Here is a 16,150-nt window from a genome sequence, read left to right as displayed (position 1 = left end):
TTCAAACCAGTGACCTTTCAGTTACTGGCCCAACACTCTTAACCGCTAGGCTACCTGCCACCAGATCAATTAACTTCAATAGTTATTCAAATACATTCATCATCAATAACTACAATAATACATCCAGTATTAAAATACAGTTCATTGTCTGTTTATCATTAAACAAAAGTTGTTTAGTAATATAAAATAATCCACCCAAACTAATGCTGAAAACTGATCATTACACCATCTTTATCTGATATACACTGAGTGAACAAAACACTAGGAGCAGCTTCCTAATATTCAGTTGCACCCCCCTTTGTCCTCAGAACAGCCTTAATTCATCAGGACATGGACTGTCCAAGGTGTTGAGAACGTTCCACAGGGATGCTGGCCCATGTTGACCTCAATGCTTCCCACAATTGTGTCAAGTCGGCTGGGAGTGGATCTCTACTCCGAATAGCTCGTTCCATCTCCTGCCACAGATGCACAATTGGATTGAGATCTGGTGACTCAGCAGGCCACTGCAGTAAGCTGATTTCACTGTCATGTTTTTGGAACCATTCCTGGACAAGCCTTGTGGCATAATCCTGCTGAAAAAAATCTATTTGCAGATGGATACGCTGCCATGAAGGGATGCACCTGATTGGCAATGTTTAGATATCCTGTGGTATTCAAACGCTGCTCCACTTCTATCAAGGGGTCCAATATGTGCCATGAAACACACTCCACACAATCACCACCAGCCTGCAATGTTGACACACAGCAGGGATACATGTACTCGTGGTTTCCTACATTCCCTAGTCCTCCCATCAGCATGACACAGCAGGAACCAGGATTCATCAGACCAGTCCATGTTTTTAAAATTTTCCAGTGTCCAGTGTTTTCATTCCATAGCCATATCTTGTTTTCTGCTGGAAGCTAATGAGGATCCATAATAAATACACAAAAACTACATAATTAAGGATTATAGCTTTCACCTGGATTCACCTGGTCAGTCTATGTCATGGAAAGAGCAGGTGTCCTTAATGTTTTGTACACTCAGTGTATGTTGTGTCAACCATCTCATGGAAGCAGTACCACCCAGTCAACCACTCCATTGTGAGACGCCTCACAGAGGATATTCAACCCTAAGGGCAAATCCAAGGTCATCTCAATATCTTTACAGTAGAAGCTAACAAAACACACCAAAACTGACAAGGTGCACACTGATCAGTAAAGTAAAGAGAGGCTAACATTCTATAACACTCCCTTTCCTCTGCACAGTTCTCTCACAGTGAGAAACAATAGGATTTCAATAGTGTTCTACACTTTCTTCACTTGATCCAGTTCACAGTTATCACTTATTTTACGAGACTTAAGTGATGGAGTGACTTTAATCTCAGCTGGTCTTTGAGAACTGATGAGGCTCTTCTGATTTTATGTATATTTTATGTCTTTTTTGTGTCTTTTTAACTGGCCCATTCGAGAGAAACTCTTTCCAAAGTCTGAGCAGGTGTAAGGCTTCTCTCCTGTATGCATACGATTATGTTTTTAGGTGGCCCAGTCGAGAGAAACTTTTCCCAGTCATGAACGTATGCATACACAGTCAGAGCAGGAGTAAGGCTTCTCTCCTGTGTGTGTTCTCTGATGACCTATTAACCCTGAGTATGTTGTGAAGCATTTTACACAATCAGAGCAGGAGTAAGGCTTCTCTCCTGTGTGTGTTCTCTGATGACCTTTTAGCTCAGTTGATGTTGTGAAGCATTTTACACAGTCAGAGCAAAAGTAAGGCTTCTCTCCTGTATGTATACGTTCATGTGTTTTTAAGTTGCACATTCGAGAGAAACCCTTTCCACAGTCGGAGCAGGAGTAAGGCTTCTCTCCTGTATGTATACGTTCATGTGTGTTTAGGTGGCCCAGTCGAGAGAAACTCGCCCCACAGTCAGAGCATAAGTAAGGCTTCTCTCCTGTGTGTGTTCTCTGATGAATTTTTAGCTTCGTTGATGATGTGAAGCTTTTTATACAATTAGAGCAGGAGTAAGGCTTCTCTCCTGTGTGTGTTCTCCGATGACCTTCAAGCCCAGAGCATGTTGTGAAGCATTTTACACAATCAGAGCAGGAGTAAGGCTTCTCTCCTGTGTGTGTTCTCTGATGAACTTTTAGCTCAGTTGATGTTGTGAAGCATTTTAAACAGTCAGAGCAGAAGTAAGGCTTCTCTCCTGTATGTATACGTTCATGTGTTTTTAGGTGGCCCAGTCGAGAGAAACTCTTTCCACAGTCAGAGCAGGAGTAAGGCTTTACTCCTGTATGCATACGTTCATGTGTTTTTAAATTGCCCAGTCGAGAGAAACTCTTTCCACAGTCCGGGCAGGAGTAAGGCTTCTCTCCTGTATGTATACGTTTATGTGTTTTTAGGTGGCCCAGTCGAGAGAAACTAGCCCCACAGTCAGAGCATAAGTAAGGCTTCTCTCCTGTGTGTGTTCTCTGATGAATTTTTAGATTAGTTGATGATGTGAAGCATTTTACACAATTAGAGCAGGAGTAAGTCTTCTCTCCTGTGTGTATCCGTTCATGCACTCTCTGATGAACTGTCAGAACCTTTAATGTTGTGAAATTCTTCCCACAGTCCGTACAGGAATACAGATTCTCTCCTGTGTGTATTTTTAGGTGTATTTTTAACTTTGATAGAATTGAGAAACTCTCCTTACAACGTGGGCAGTGGTGAGATCTCTTAGGTCTGTGATCTTCCTGCTGTTGCGCTCTGGATGTTGAGGATGTCTCAACATAATCTCCTGTGTGAACAACATCAGAAGAACCAGTCAGTTGGTATTGGTAAAAATAAACCTGTAATGTCAGATCAAAAAGACTGGTTCTAATTAAATAAAGGTTTCATGGTAAAAACGAAAAAATATATAATTGCACAAGGGGTTCAGACTTTCAAGCAGCACAGTATATACACTGCTCAAAAAAATAACAGGAACACTAAATAACACATCCTAGATCTGAATGAATGAAATAATCTTATTAAATACTTTTTTATTTACATAGTTGAATGTGCTGACAACAAAATCACACAAAAATAATCAATGGAAATCCAATTTATCAACCCATGGAGGTCTGGATTTGGAGTCACACTCAAAATTAAAGTGGAAAACCACACTACAGGCTGATCCAACTTTGATGTAATGTCCTTAAAACAAGTCAAAATGAGGCTCAGTAGTGTGTGTGTCCTCCACGTGCCTGTATGACCTCCCTACAACGCCTGGGCATGCTCCTGATGAGGTGGCGGATGGTCTCCTGAGGGATCTCCTCCCAGACCTGGACTAAAGCATCCGCCAACTCCTGGACAGTCTGTGGTGCAACGTGGCGTTGGTGGATGGAGCGAGACATGATGTCCCAGATGTGCTCAATTGGATTCAGGTCTGGGGAACGGGCGGGCCAGTCCATAGCATCAATGCCTTCCTCTTGCAGGAACTGCTGACACACTCCAGCCACATGAGGTCTAGCATTGTCTTGCATTAGGAGGAACCCAGGGCCAACCGCACCAGCATATGGTCTCACAAGGGGTCTGAGGATCTCATCTCGGTACCTAATGGCAGTCAGGCTACCTCTGGCGAGCACATGGAGGGCTGTACGGCCCCCCAAAGAAATGCTACCCCACACCATGACTGACACACTGCCAAACCGGTCATGCTGGAGGATGTTGCAGGCAGCAGAACGTTCTCCACGGCGTCTCCAGACTCTGTCATATGTGCTCAGTGTGAACCTGCTTTCATCTGTGAAGAGCACAGGGCGCCAGTGGCGAATTTGCCAATCTTGGTGTTCTCTGGCAAATGCCAAACGTCCTGCACGGTGTTGGGCTGTAAGCACAACCCCCACCTGTGGACGTCGGGCCCTCATACCACCCTCATGGAGTCTGTTTCTGACCGTTTGAACAGACACATGCACATTTGTGGCCTGCTGGAGGTCATTTTGCAGGGCTCTGGCAGTGCCTCTCCTGCTCCTCCTTGCACAAAGGCGGAGGTAGCGGTCCTGCTGCTGGGTTGTTGCCCTCCTACGGCCTCCTCCACATCTCCTGATGTACTGGCCTGTCTCCTGGTAGCGCCTCCATGCTCTGGACACTACGCTGACAGACACAGCAAACCTTCCTGCCACAGCTCGCATTGATGAGCCATCCTGGATGAGCTGCACTACCTGAGCCACTTGTGTGGGTTGTAGACTCCGTCTCATGCTACCACTAGAGTGAAAGCACCGCCAGCATTCAAAAGTGACCAAAACATCAGCCAGGAAGCATAGGAACTGAGAAGTGGTCTGTGGTCCCCACCTGCAGAACCACTCCTTTATTGGGGGTGTCTTGCTAATTGCCTATAATTTCCACCTGTTGTCTATTCCATTTGCACAACAGCATGTGAAATGTATTGTCAATCAGTGTTGCTTCCTAAGTGGACAGTTTGATTTCACAGAAGTGTGATTGACTTGGAGTTACATTGTGTTGTTTAAGTGTTCCCTTCATTTTTTTGAGCAGTGTATTTGCCACTGATCGACTTAAAAAAGCTTGGTCGACCAACATCTATCCACCAAACAATCGATCAGTTGACTAAATGAGGTCAGCAATTTAGGCCAAAAGGGCATAAGAGGTGAATATTATGAGTCATATCATCCTCCGCTCACTATCACAAGGGTTAGTAACTACACAGACTCATTTCATAGAACTTCAAAACACTGGCAGTTTGTCTACTTCACTTCTTTAGTCTACACTCTGATCACTCCAGATAGCCCAGTTGTTCAGGGACGTGTGATGTCAGAATTACAGAATTCAACCTATCAATAGACTGGGTCATAACTTACGGAGGTCTAATTTATGAAGATAACTTATAGATAGAACCTGCTCTTACCATGATTAACAGATTTCCCAATCGTCTCCTCCTCTTCTTCATCTTTAATGTTGACATTCAGCTCCAGTGTTTGACTGCAGTCTTCCAGCTTCACTGATGTCATCTCTGGATCCTGCAGTGCAAACTGGGCTCCACTGTCACAATCAGGACCCAGTGACTGTAGGTTTGGACTCAGTGTGGAAGGAGAGAGGCAGGCTGGGTTTGTCCTCACTGTTGATGTTACCGACCTCAGACTTAATCTGAGTCGGCCTGTAGTAATAAAGAGAAACGGACACAAAAGTTAGTCTTGAAAGTCCTGGCAATTTCTTTATTCTAAAACTATACTAGATCAGGTAGCTAAGCATTGATAACAAACCATTCAATTAATTTCAAATTAGACAAGGCTCACACTATAAATTAGTCTACACAATGTAAATGCACTAAACCTATAGTAGATTTTCTAAATGCACACACAGAGCACTGGGAAAATATTCAGACCCCATGACTTTTCCACGTTTTGTTAAGTTACAGCCTTATTATAAAATGGATTAAATAGTTTTTTCCTTCAATCTACAGACAATACCCCATAATGACAAAGCAAAAACATGTTTTTAGATTTTTTCCCCCAAACGTATTAAAAATTACAAATTGAAATATTACATTTACATAAGTATTCAGACCATTTACTCAGTACTTTTTTGAAGCACCTTCGGCAGCGATTACAGCCTCGAGTCTTCTAGGGTATGACGCTACAAGCTTGGCACACCTGTATTTGGGGAGTTTCTCCCATTCTTCTCTGCCTTTCCTCTCATGCTCTGCCAGGTTGGATGGTGAGCATCGCTGAACAATCTAGAAAAAAGAAACGCACACCTATAAAGGCGAGGTGCTGGCTAGCGGAGTAGAACACTAGAAAATAAAGGAAAGCCTCACACTCTAAGAGCTCAGATGCAAAAATGTAATAACCAACGTTTCGACAGCGAAGCTGTCTTCATCAGGGTATCATCACAAACACTGCGAGATGAGTCATTTATATAGTGTCAAGAGACACACAGGTGTTTGTAATCATGGCCAAGTATGGCCTAATATCATTGGTTAACTCAAATATTTAAAAAAATGGTATACAAAGAACATACAAAAAGACAAACAAATGGATAACATACGTTCATAGCATTTGTAGTCTAAAATGTATCTAACAAACAATTTCAAAGGCAAAGTCACAATAATCACAAGAATGGCTTCAGATCAAAGTCTATGTTGATACCGAAGGGAGCGAGGGTCTTTAAATTAAAGATCCAGGCAGCCTCTCGTTTTAACAATAAATTATCAAGGTCACCCCCTCTCCTCGGGAGGGTGACATGTTCGATGCCAATATAACGCAGAGACGAAATCGAATGGTTTGCTTCCAAAAAGTGGGCCGCAACTGGGTAAGTCAAGTTTTTGCACCTAATGGTGCTGCGATGCTCTGAGATACGTACTTTTAATTTAGCTTTGTTTTACCCACATCGTTTTTACCACAGGGACAAGTTATAAGATAAATAACTGCCTTAGTGGAACACGTAATAACACCTTTAATTGGGATACTTAGCAAAGGGTCTGAATACTTATGGAAATAAAGCATTTGTTTTTGCAAACAAATCTAAAAATCTGTTTTCACTTTGTCATTGTGGGTTATTGTGTGTAGATTGATGAACATTTTTATTTAATCAATTTTAGAATAAGGCTAACGTAACAACATGTGGAAAAGGGGAAGGGGGGTCTGAATACTTTCCGAATGCACTGTAAGGAATTGGCAACTCGTTCTCATTCTGAGAAATAAGGTTGGCCACTTGATTTTAACATCTGAACAAAGTGGACAGGCTAACAAGCTTTTCAAACAGTTGGTGACAGAAAGAAGGGTGTGTTCATAACAATTCAACTGTTCAACCTTGTTAGCAAATAGATCCAAGTTGACTAAACTTGAAATATAAAGATTAGCTGGCTAGTCACTAGCATGTGGGCTTGAGAGATTTTTGAGACCTGTGTTAATTTTCTATAATGCCTACAATAAGTTAGTCACTACTAGTTACATTTGTAACAAAAAAGGGTATTTTAATAGACTTGAAAGCCAGATCAGTGATTATTGCGACAACAACAAAAAAGCAGGTTAAACTATTTTGATCAAATAACAAATTATTAGTGGGCGTTATGGTTGTGGAAGGCTTATATTTAGCCTCGGTATAACTTCACAAGCACTGAATTCATTAGATTATTGCTGACTGTTAGAAAGGCAGTGTTTGACCTTTACTTGTACAACTTACTTAGAGAAAAACTAAATCGAAATATATATCGTGAATTGCCATTAAGTTTGAAAAACTGAAGATACAGCTGTATGATTTTTAGTCCATATCGCCCAGCCCTAACGGAGTACATTAGAGTAGAGTACAGTACGTTATACTGTACTATAGTCCTGTACTGAACTAACCCTTAAGTACTCTACAGTGCTTTCCAATCTTGTGAAACAGTAGCTATGTTTCCAAGAAGTTACCCAGTGATTGTTTTGTTGACATTTAGAAAAGGTTTGAATAGAAAATAGATCAGCCAATTGCCCGCTAGGTTGTTTCCATTTAACTATCTTGTGTTGATAAAAACAGCTGGGCGTAATGACGCACCTCGTACTGTCAAAATGATTTGGCAATCATCATTTATTTCATAAATACTGTTTTCATCCTCATTTGTCAGACTAAAGAAACTTTGACAAAAGAAAGATCCACCCGTCAAACAGATATAAATGTTCTCGAGCATTAAAATATTTCTCCTATATCTGGCGTTTCCATTACACATGTCGCAAATACTGTTTTTGCCACATAGCTTTTGTTGAATTCACCCGAGTCAATGGAAACCTGCCTAATGATGTCTGAGTGAGTGGTTCATACTTGGTCAGGTCTAATGTTTGGGTCAAGTAAATAAAAAATAAAAAAAGACATCCAAAAGACGTCGACGTCAGTCCCTGCTTACTGGGGTGTATCCTACAGTGTCGGCCTATAACTTTATTTTATGAATGTCCATCCATGTGGTAGGCCTAGCGTTTGTAAAACAGCCAGTTGCATTGGCTTTATTAGTCCTGGTTCCTGTGACTAATCATTTTGTCTATTTGAGCTCTGAATAGGCCCATCAGCTACCCAACTTTATCAGGTGTAACCCTGCAATAGACTGACTGGGAAGGTGATTTTTCAGTCAAAGTACTGCAGTAAGAGCTAAGACGCTAATATTTGTGTAAACTCTTGGTAATTGTTTTCTGTGGGTGTCACCCGTTTCATTGGTTCACAATCCAACTAGATTCATAAATGCATATATGAATGCCCCCAATGCAATTTTGCGGTCTAAAACCACCAGTGTGATTTCAACAGTTTTTTTTCTGGTTATTTTTAAACTTTTTAATACATTTCCTTAACTATGCAAGTCAGTTAAGAACAACCTCTTATGGCTAGGGGGCAGTATTTTCACGGCTGGATAAAAAACGTACCCGATTTAATCTGATTATTAGTCCTGCCCAGAAACTAGAATATGCATATAATTATTAGCTTTGGAGAGAAAACACTCCACAGTTTCTGAAACTGTTTGAATGGTGTCTGTGAGTATAACAGAACTCCTATGGCAGGCAAAAACCTGAGATGCTTCTGTTCAGGAAGTACCCTGTTTGAACATTTCTTGCCCTTCTTGATTCTCTCTATCTATTACAAGGGATCTCTGCTGTTACGTGACACTTCGCACGTCTCCAATGAAGTCTCAGAGCCCGGGAAAAACAGGAATGACGTAATTCAAAGCCCTGGCTGAAGCACACGAGAGCAAAAGCTGAGTGGTCACTCAATGGACTAAGCCTTACGCTCGCGACCCGCCCCCGGCTTTCGGTTTTTCCCTCAGTATACAGACAGGCAGATTCCCGGTCGGAATATTATCGCTTCTCTACGAGATAAATTGCATAAAAATTGGTTTTAAACAGCGGTTGACATGCTTCGAAGTAGGTAATGGAATATTTAGAATTTTTTTGTCAAATTCTGCGTCATGCTCGTGGCCGAGATTTAGCGTTGGGATAGTGTCTAGAACGGAACATAACGATGGATTATTTGGGACCAAACCTACATTTGTTATTGAAGTAGAAGTCCTGGCAGTGTATTCTGACGAAGAACAAGCAAGGTAAGAACATTTTTCTTATAGGAAATGTGATTTTGGTGAAGGCTAAACTGGTTGGGCTATGTACTTAGATTATTGCAAAATGTGCTTCATCCGAAAAGCTATTTTAAAATCGGACATATCGAGTGCATAGAGGAGTTCTGTATCTATAATTCTTAAAATAATTGTTATGCTTTTTGTGAACGTTTATCGTGAGTAATTTAGTAAAATCACCGGAAGTGTTCGGTGGGAATGCTAGTTCTGAACGTCACATGCTAATGTAAAAAGCTGGTTTTTGATATAAATATGAACTTGATTGAACAGACATGCATGTATTGTATAACAATGTCCTAGGTGTGTCATCTGATGAAGATCATAAAAGGTTAGTGCTGCATTTAGCTATGGTTTGGGTTTATGTGACATGATATGCTAGCTTGAAAAATGGGTGTCTGATTATTTCTGGCTGGGTACTCTGCTGACAATCTAATGTTTTGCTTTCGCTGTAAAGCCTTTTTGAAATCGGACAGTGTGGTTAGATAAAGGAGAGTCTTGTCTTTAAATAGCTGTAAAATAGTCATATGTTTGAAAAATGGGAAGTTTTCGGATTTTAGAGGAGTTTGTATTTCGCGCCCCGCCCATCATTGGATATTGGAGCAGACGTTCCGCTAGCGGAACGTGTAGATGTGTTAATTAAGAACAAATTCTTATTTACAATGACGGCCTAGACCGGCCAAACCTGGACCAATTGTGCGCCGCCCTATGGGACTAATTCATGATTGTAATTTATTTTAAATTAACAACATTCAAACCATGTTTAGCGTTACCTAGTCCAAAAATGGCATGATTACATTATTTTCTATCAGTTTGCGTCACTTTCAACGAGGGACATTTATTTTGAGGGCGAACCGCCAATTCCATCATTGTGGCTAATCGTTATTGTAGCCATCTTCACATAGGTAGGGACAAGCGAGTACCAGGGCTGAGTTCAGCAGGACGGAGACGTTGGCCACATTCAGATATAAATGTATTATGTAGAACAAACATGACTCTGATCCAAAGGAATCAGGTCAGTTTTTTTCAGAAGATTTCTATCTGCAACTTTCCAAAACGTTTTTGTTCTGAACATCCCCAGGCAAAACCCACTGAGCTATATACGAAACTGGAAAGCCTCACACAAGAACGTGTGGTGGACTCCGCATCGTGCGCTTGTAAACTATTGTTTTGCACGTTCTTCACTCACTCAGTTTGGCACAAAACCTTTTCCAAACATGATAATACCTTGACGGGTGTGTTATCTAACATGTGCTGTTCTTTCGATATTAGACAGTTTAAACGTGCTATTACATACCTGTAGTAATAAAGAGAAACGGACGGCACAGTTTAGGCGTTTTCTTTATTGTAAAGATTGGTGTGCGTCTACCGGAACATCCTGTTCCCCACTACCACAGTACTCCAAATAGCGACATCTATTGGATTGATGGACTTACTACTGCTAAAGCATGTAGAATATAAAAGTGAGATTGATTAGCTACACAAATAAAACTTGGTTTAAAAAACGAAAGCGGTGTCTGTTTTAGTATCTAAGTTTTCAATCCACTACATATTCATTGTAGATGATCTCTGTGGAAGGCCAAGAAGATCATCAAGAACTTCAGCAAGAACCTCAGCTACTCGAGTCACCGCCTGTTCACCCTGCTACCATCTATCAGGCGGAGACAGTACAGGTGCATCAAAGCTGGGACAGAGAGAATGAAACCGCTTCTATCTCCAGGCCACAAGACTGTTAAACAGTCATCCTTGATTTGATTTAGAGAATATTGGTGGCTAGCAAATTGGCTTGTCCCAGTGTGTAGAGGTGTTGTGACATGTATTGAGTAGATAAATACAGATATACAGTACCAGTCAAAAGTTTGGACACACCTACTCATTCCAGGGTTTTTATTTATTTCTTACTATTTTCTACATTGTAGAATAATAGTGAAGACATCAAAACTATGAAATAGCACATATGGAATCATGTAGTAACCAAAAAAGTGTTAAACAAATCAAAATATATTTTATATTTGAGATTCTTCAAAGTATCCACCCTTTGCCTTGATAACAGCTTTGCACATGTTTGGCATTCTTTTAACCAGCTTCACCTGGAATGCTTTTCCAACAGTCTTGAAGGAGTTCCCACATACGCTGAGCACTTGTTGGCTGCTTTACCTTCACTCTGCGGTCCAACTCAGCACAAACCATCTCAGTAATGTGTTGAGGTCAGTGATTGTGGAGGCCAGGTCATCTGATGCAGCACTCCATCACTGCATCCATCACAAAGCATTATATTTACCCCCAAAACTACAATGATTCAGTACATCAATAAAGTTACAGTTCTCTAATAGGTCTCACAGCTGATTATGCTGACAGAACATGTTAGAGAATAGGTCAGATTTAGCTTTGTGATGCTCCTTTCAACATCCTGTCTTGTTCAGCTTCAGAAAACAGTATATATGTCACTTGAAACAGTTTTTTGGTAATTCATTATACAGAAGAGGAGAGTTTGATCAGTATGAATTCATGTACAAACTTTAATTTTCATTGGCAGATAAATCAAGCAGGTTTCAATTAAGTTATCCAAACATATTCATAATTAAAATAATAAATCTAGTTTTAAAATACAATTTAATAAACAAAAAGTATCCACCCAAACTAATGGTGAAAACTGATCCTCACACCATCTCCATCTGATACATGTTGTGTCTACTAACTCATTCCCACAGAAAACTGCAGAGGGAAGCAGTACCTCCCAGTCAACCAGCCTCACAGAGGATATTCAACCCTAAAGGCAAATCTAAGGTGCTCTAAATAGCTCTACAGTAGAAGCTAACAAAACACACCAACACTAACAAGGTGCATACTGATCAGTAAAGTAGAGGCCAACATTCTATAACACTCCCTTTCCTCTGCACAGTTCTCTCACAGTGAGAAATGATAGGATTACAATAGGGTGTTACAACTTCTTGATAATTAAGTGATGGAATGATTTTAAATCTTCACTAGTCAGAGAACTGATGAGGATTCTCACATTTATGTATATGTTGGTGTCTTTTTAAGTGACCATGTTGAGAGAAACTCTTCCAACGGTCAGAGCAGGAGTGAAGCTTCTCTCCTGTGTGTATACGTTGGAGTGTTCCTAAGTTGCTCTGCTGAGAGAAAATATTCCCACAGTCAGAACAGGAGTAGGGATTCTCTTCATTGTTGAATTATGAACTGTCAGATCCCTTGATATTTTGCAGCTCTTCCCACAGTAAGAGCAGGGATACAGATTCTCTCCTGTGTGCATTTTTAGCTTTGATAGAGGACGTTACGAGCCTTGTCCGGAAGCCACTCCTGCGTTGTCCTGTTGGAAGGTGAAACTTCACCCCAGTCTGAAGTCCTGAGCGCACTCTGGAGCAGGTTTTCATCAAGAATCTCTCTGACATCTACTGTCAACTGTGGGACCTTATATAGACAGGTGTGTGCCTTTCCAAATCATGTCCAATCAATTGAATTTACCACAGGTGGACTCCAATCAAGTTGTAGAAACATCTCAAGGATAATCAATGGAAACAGGATGCACCAGAGCTCAATTTCAAGTCTGATAGCAAAGGGTCTGAATACTTATGTGAAAAACTATTTCTGTTTAAATTTGGTTTTTTTTGCTAACATTTCTAAAAACCTGTTTTCATTGGTATTATTGGGTATTGTGTGTAGATTGCTGATGAAAACGTTTTGTTTAATACATTTTAGAATAAGGCTATAAAATAACAAAATATGGAAAAAGTCAAAGGGGTCTAAATACTTTCCAAAGCACTGTAGTTAATTTAGAAAAACGGGATTGTCTTTTTGTCCTCCTTTTTAATGTTACAAATAACAATGGAAATCAACAACTCTGTCTTTGTTGGCATATGTTTCTTTCTAGTTGGCATTTTCTCATCCTGGAGTCTGAGACCTTGTGGAAATCATTGGTAGAGAAGAATGTATGACAATTTAGACACTACGTTACCCTATAATAGTTATCATCATGCTTTCCATCATGCTTTCCATAGGTCGCTAGGCCTTGCTAACTGTAGTTATTTTGTTTTCCAGCTAGCTATAAAAGTGCACGCTAACACGAAAGATTTGTATAACTTACCCAAGATTGACCACACCCTGTTGTTTCCAATTGGGGACTTTTATTATGAAGGCGAGCCGTAAAATTCCACTGATGAGGATAATCGTTATTGTGGCTAGCGTCACACAAAGGTGAGCCCAGCTAGCTAGCGAGTAGCGCCCATATCATAGCTATTTGTCAGCTTTAGGTTAGGTAACGACCTAACTAATCCAAACAAAACTCAACATACTACATGGAAAGTATATTCTGTACAATGTGATATGGTAACTAGTTAGCAGGCCTAACAATAACGCTAGCTAAGGTTTGCAACCTAGCTAGGTACGTTTGCTAGCTACAGTTATGGCACTGCAGTTAGCTAGCAGACCAAAATTCTAGCTAACTTCCTATGCTAAATCGCCCAACAGAATCCATGTATCCCGAAAAGAAAACTAAACAAATTCAATGGAAAAGGTACCTCTCTCTCTCCGGTCTTGACGAGTTTGTCTTGTCTATAACGTTTTTTCTTTCGCGACAATCTACTAGACTATATACTTGACATTTATAGAACAAATCATACATAGTTTGTTTCTGTGACAAACGGTGAATTTGTTGTTTTATACAGTTTTATGACATTTGACAGATTGTATTTCTATCAAGTAAAAACTGGAAATTCTACTCAAAACAAAGGTTGTAAAAGTATGCTAGACATTTTTAGAATAAACCATATCTATTTTTGTGACCATTAATTAGTTATTGATTTTTCAATTTTAAATGGCGTTTGACGAATGAATGAATATAAAACCAACTTTACCTCGGTCTGCCTACTCATGTGATTAAATTTTTTTATTTATTATTTAACAAGGCAAGTCAGTTAAAAACAAATTCTTACTGACAATGATGGCCTACCAGGGAACAGTGTGTTAACGGCATTGTTCAAGGGCAGAGAGATATATTTTTACCTCGTCATTTCGGGGATTCGATCCAGCAACATTTCGGTTACTTGCCCCAACGCTCTAGGCTACCTGTGATGCTGGAATTTGTATGAGCTATTGTGAATAAGCCACTGCAGTTATGAAATTGATAAAATAATGGCCATGTTTCAAGTGTGTGCCGACGGAATCTTTTAGGTATTTATTAGGATCCCCATTAGCCGCTGCAAAAGTATCCGAATTGTCCTCTTCTCTCATTGACTTCTCAAACCCCGGCTTGGTCTGCTTCACAGGCGTTCTCTGAAGTCTCGCGTTGTTACGTCTCTGGGTTTAGAAACTGGTAGTGGGGGAACAGGAAGTTCCGCGCAGGCGCGCATCATTCTTCAGAATAAAGGATACGTCAGAATTGTGCGGTCGAGACGACAACTTCTGTGTCCGTTTCAAATGTATTACTACTGGTATGTAATAGCACGTTCTAATACCGAAAGAACATGTCATAACATGCTCGGTAACAAATGTTATTATCACGTTTGAAAAAAGTTTTATGTGCTATTTTTGCGTCAAACAGCATGAGTGAACGTGATCACTTTACAAGTCACATAGACTTTGGGTTGTCTGAGTGAATGTATATCATTTCGTCAAGGTAATTTCATTAAGGATCAATTTATTTGATATTTCTGGGTTCGTTTTACATGTCGTCTTTTGTTTTGTGTAAAATTCACGAGATGGTAAAATGGCGGTTCCCCCTCGGTCTACATCAACGTACTTCAGTCCAGGCAGTGAGGGTGCAGTAGAGAAAGACAATTTCACGGTTGCACTACTGTTTTGGAGCTAAATGTAATGATTATCAGTTTTCTACATGTGTACTAATATTCAGAGACATTCAGTTGTTTCTATCAATAAATGTTACTATGGTGTGAACGGAAATACTATTGATGTTTGATAGGAATAATACAGTGAATACGAAGTTATTCAGGAAAATGGTACATGGTGCTGCCTAAAACATACTGCAACCTTGTACTAAATGTTTTTTGAGGCATTTATGTGAATTCAGGAAATCTACTATAGATTAAGTGCATTTAAGTTGTGTAGCCTAATTTAAAGTGTATACTTTGTCTAATCTGAATTAATTAATGTTTTGTCAATGCTTAGCTACCAGATCTATTGAAATGAGATCAGTGCTTGACTTGGACAGGAGCTCACTGGAGCTGAGAACCGTCACCTCAAATGTCTACTGTTTGAGCTCATGTTCCTCTTTTATAGAATATTGGCTTTACAGTATTGTGGAGCTCCTGCACCTAAATATAAACCATATTTTTTGAGAATAAAGAAATTCTTGACAGTTCTGGCACTAACCTTTGTGTCAGTTTCTCTTTATTACTACTTGCCGACTCAGATTAAGTCTGAGGCCGGTAACATCAATACTGAGGACAAACCCAGCCTGCCTCTCCTTCCACACTGAGTCCAAACCTACAGTCACTGGGTCCTGATTGTGACAGTGGAGCCCAGTTTCCACTGCAGGATCCAGAGATGGCATCAGTGAAGCTGGAAGACTGCAGTCAAACAAGATTGGGACATCTGTTTCTCATGGTAAGCACAGGTTCGATCTAACTAAGTTTGTTTTTCATTCCAACTTCCCACTGTGCATGAAAAGTTGCTGAAGAACTGTTTTATTTATTTATTTTCACCTTTATTTAACCAGGTAGGCCAGTTGAGAACAAGTTTTCATTTACAACTGCGAGCTGGCCAAGATAAAGCAAAGCAGTGCGACAAAAACAACAACAGAGTTACACATGGGATAAACAAACGTACAGTCAATAACACAATAGAAAAATCTATATGCAGTGTGTGCAAATGTAGAAAGATTAGTGAGGTAAGGCAATAAATAGGCTGTAGTGGTGAAATAATTACAATTTAGCATTAACACTGGAGTGATAGATGTGCAGATGATGATGTGCAAGTAGAGATACTGGGGTGCAAAAGAGCAAAAATAAATAACAATATGGGGATCGGGTAGTTAGGTGGGCTATTTACAGATGGGTTGTGTACAAGTGCAGTGATCGGTAAGCTGCTCTGACAGCTGATGCTTAAAGTTAGAGGGAGATATGTCTCCAGCTTCAGTG

The 16,150-nt window shown here is 40.2% G+C and overlaps 4 protein-coding genes across 8 annotated transcripts in view; 1 reads left to right on the top strand and 3 right to left on the bottom strand.

The window, feature by feature from the left end:
- Positions 1–16,150, bottom strand: part of LOC115179515 (zinc finger protein OZF) — a 919,448-nt gene that overhangs the window by 343,875 nt on the left and 559,423 nt on the right. The gene's annotated exons all lie outside the window — the stretch shown is intronic.
- LOC115179539 (gastrula zinc finger protein XlCGF17.1-like) overlaps positions 1–16,150 on the bottom strand; it is a 558,171-nt gene that overhangs the window by 290,113 nt on the left and 251,908 nt on the right. The window lies entirely within an intron of this gene.
- LOC115179214 (zinc finger protein 501-like) overlaps positions 123–16,150 on the bottom strand; it is a 37,892-nt gene continuing 21,864 nt past the window's right edge. The window contains exons 4-6 of the mRNA XM_029740608.1: positions 4,857–4,955; positions 1,677–2,753; positions 123–1,490 (exon numbers count right to left, since the gene is read on the bottom strand). Of these exons, the coding sequence (XP_029596468.1) occupies positions 1,399–1,490; positions 1,677–2,753; positions 4,857–4,955 (1,268 nt within the window). The 3' untranslated portion in view covers positions 123–1,398. The remainder of the gene's footprint in view (positions 1,491–1,676; positions 2,754–4,856; positions 4,956–16,150) is intronic.
- The window catches only part of LOC115179511 (zinc finger protein 665), a 514,676-nt gene continuing 512,109 nt past the window's right edge, over positions 13,584–16,150 (top strand). Inside the window, exon 1 of the mRNA XM_029741106.1 lies at positions 13,584–14,485. The gene's annotated coding sequence lies outside the window, so the exon portion shown is untranslated. The remainder of the gene's footprint in view (positions 14,486–16,150) is intronic.

This window comes from Salmo trutta, chromosome 39 (genome assembly GCF_901001165.1).
Source record: "Salmo trutta chromosome 39, fSalTru1.1, whole genome shotgun sequence".
Taxonomy (NCBI): Eukaryota; Metazoa; Chordata; class Actinopteri; order Salmoniformes; family Salmonidae; genus Salmo; species Salmo trutta.
This window is presented reverse-complemented; position numbering and strand designations above follow the sequence as displayed.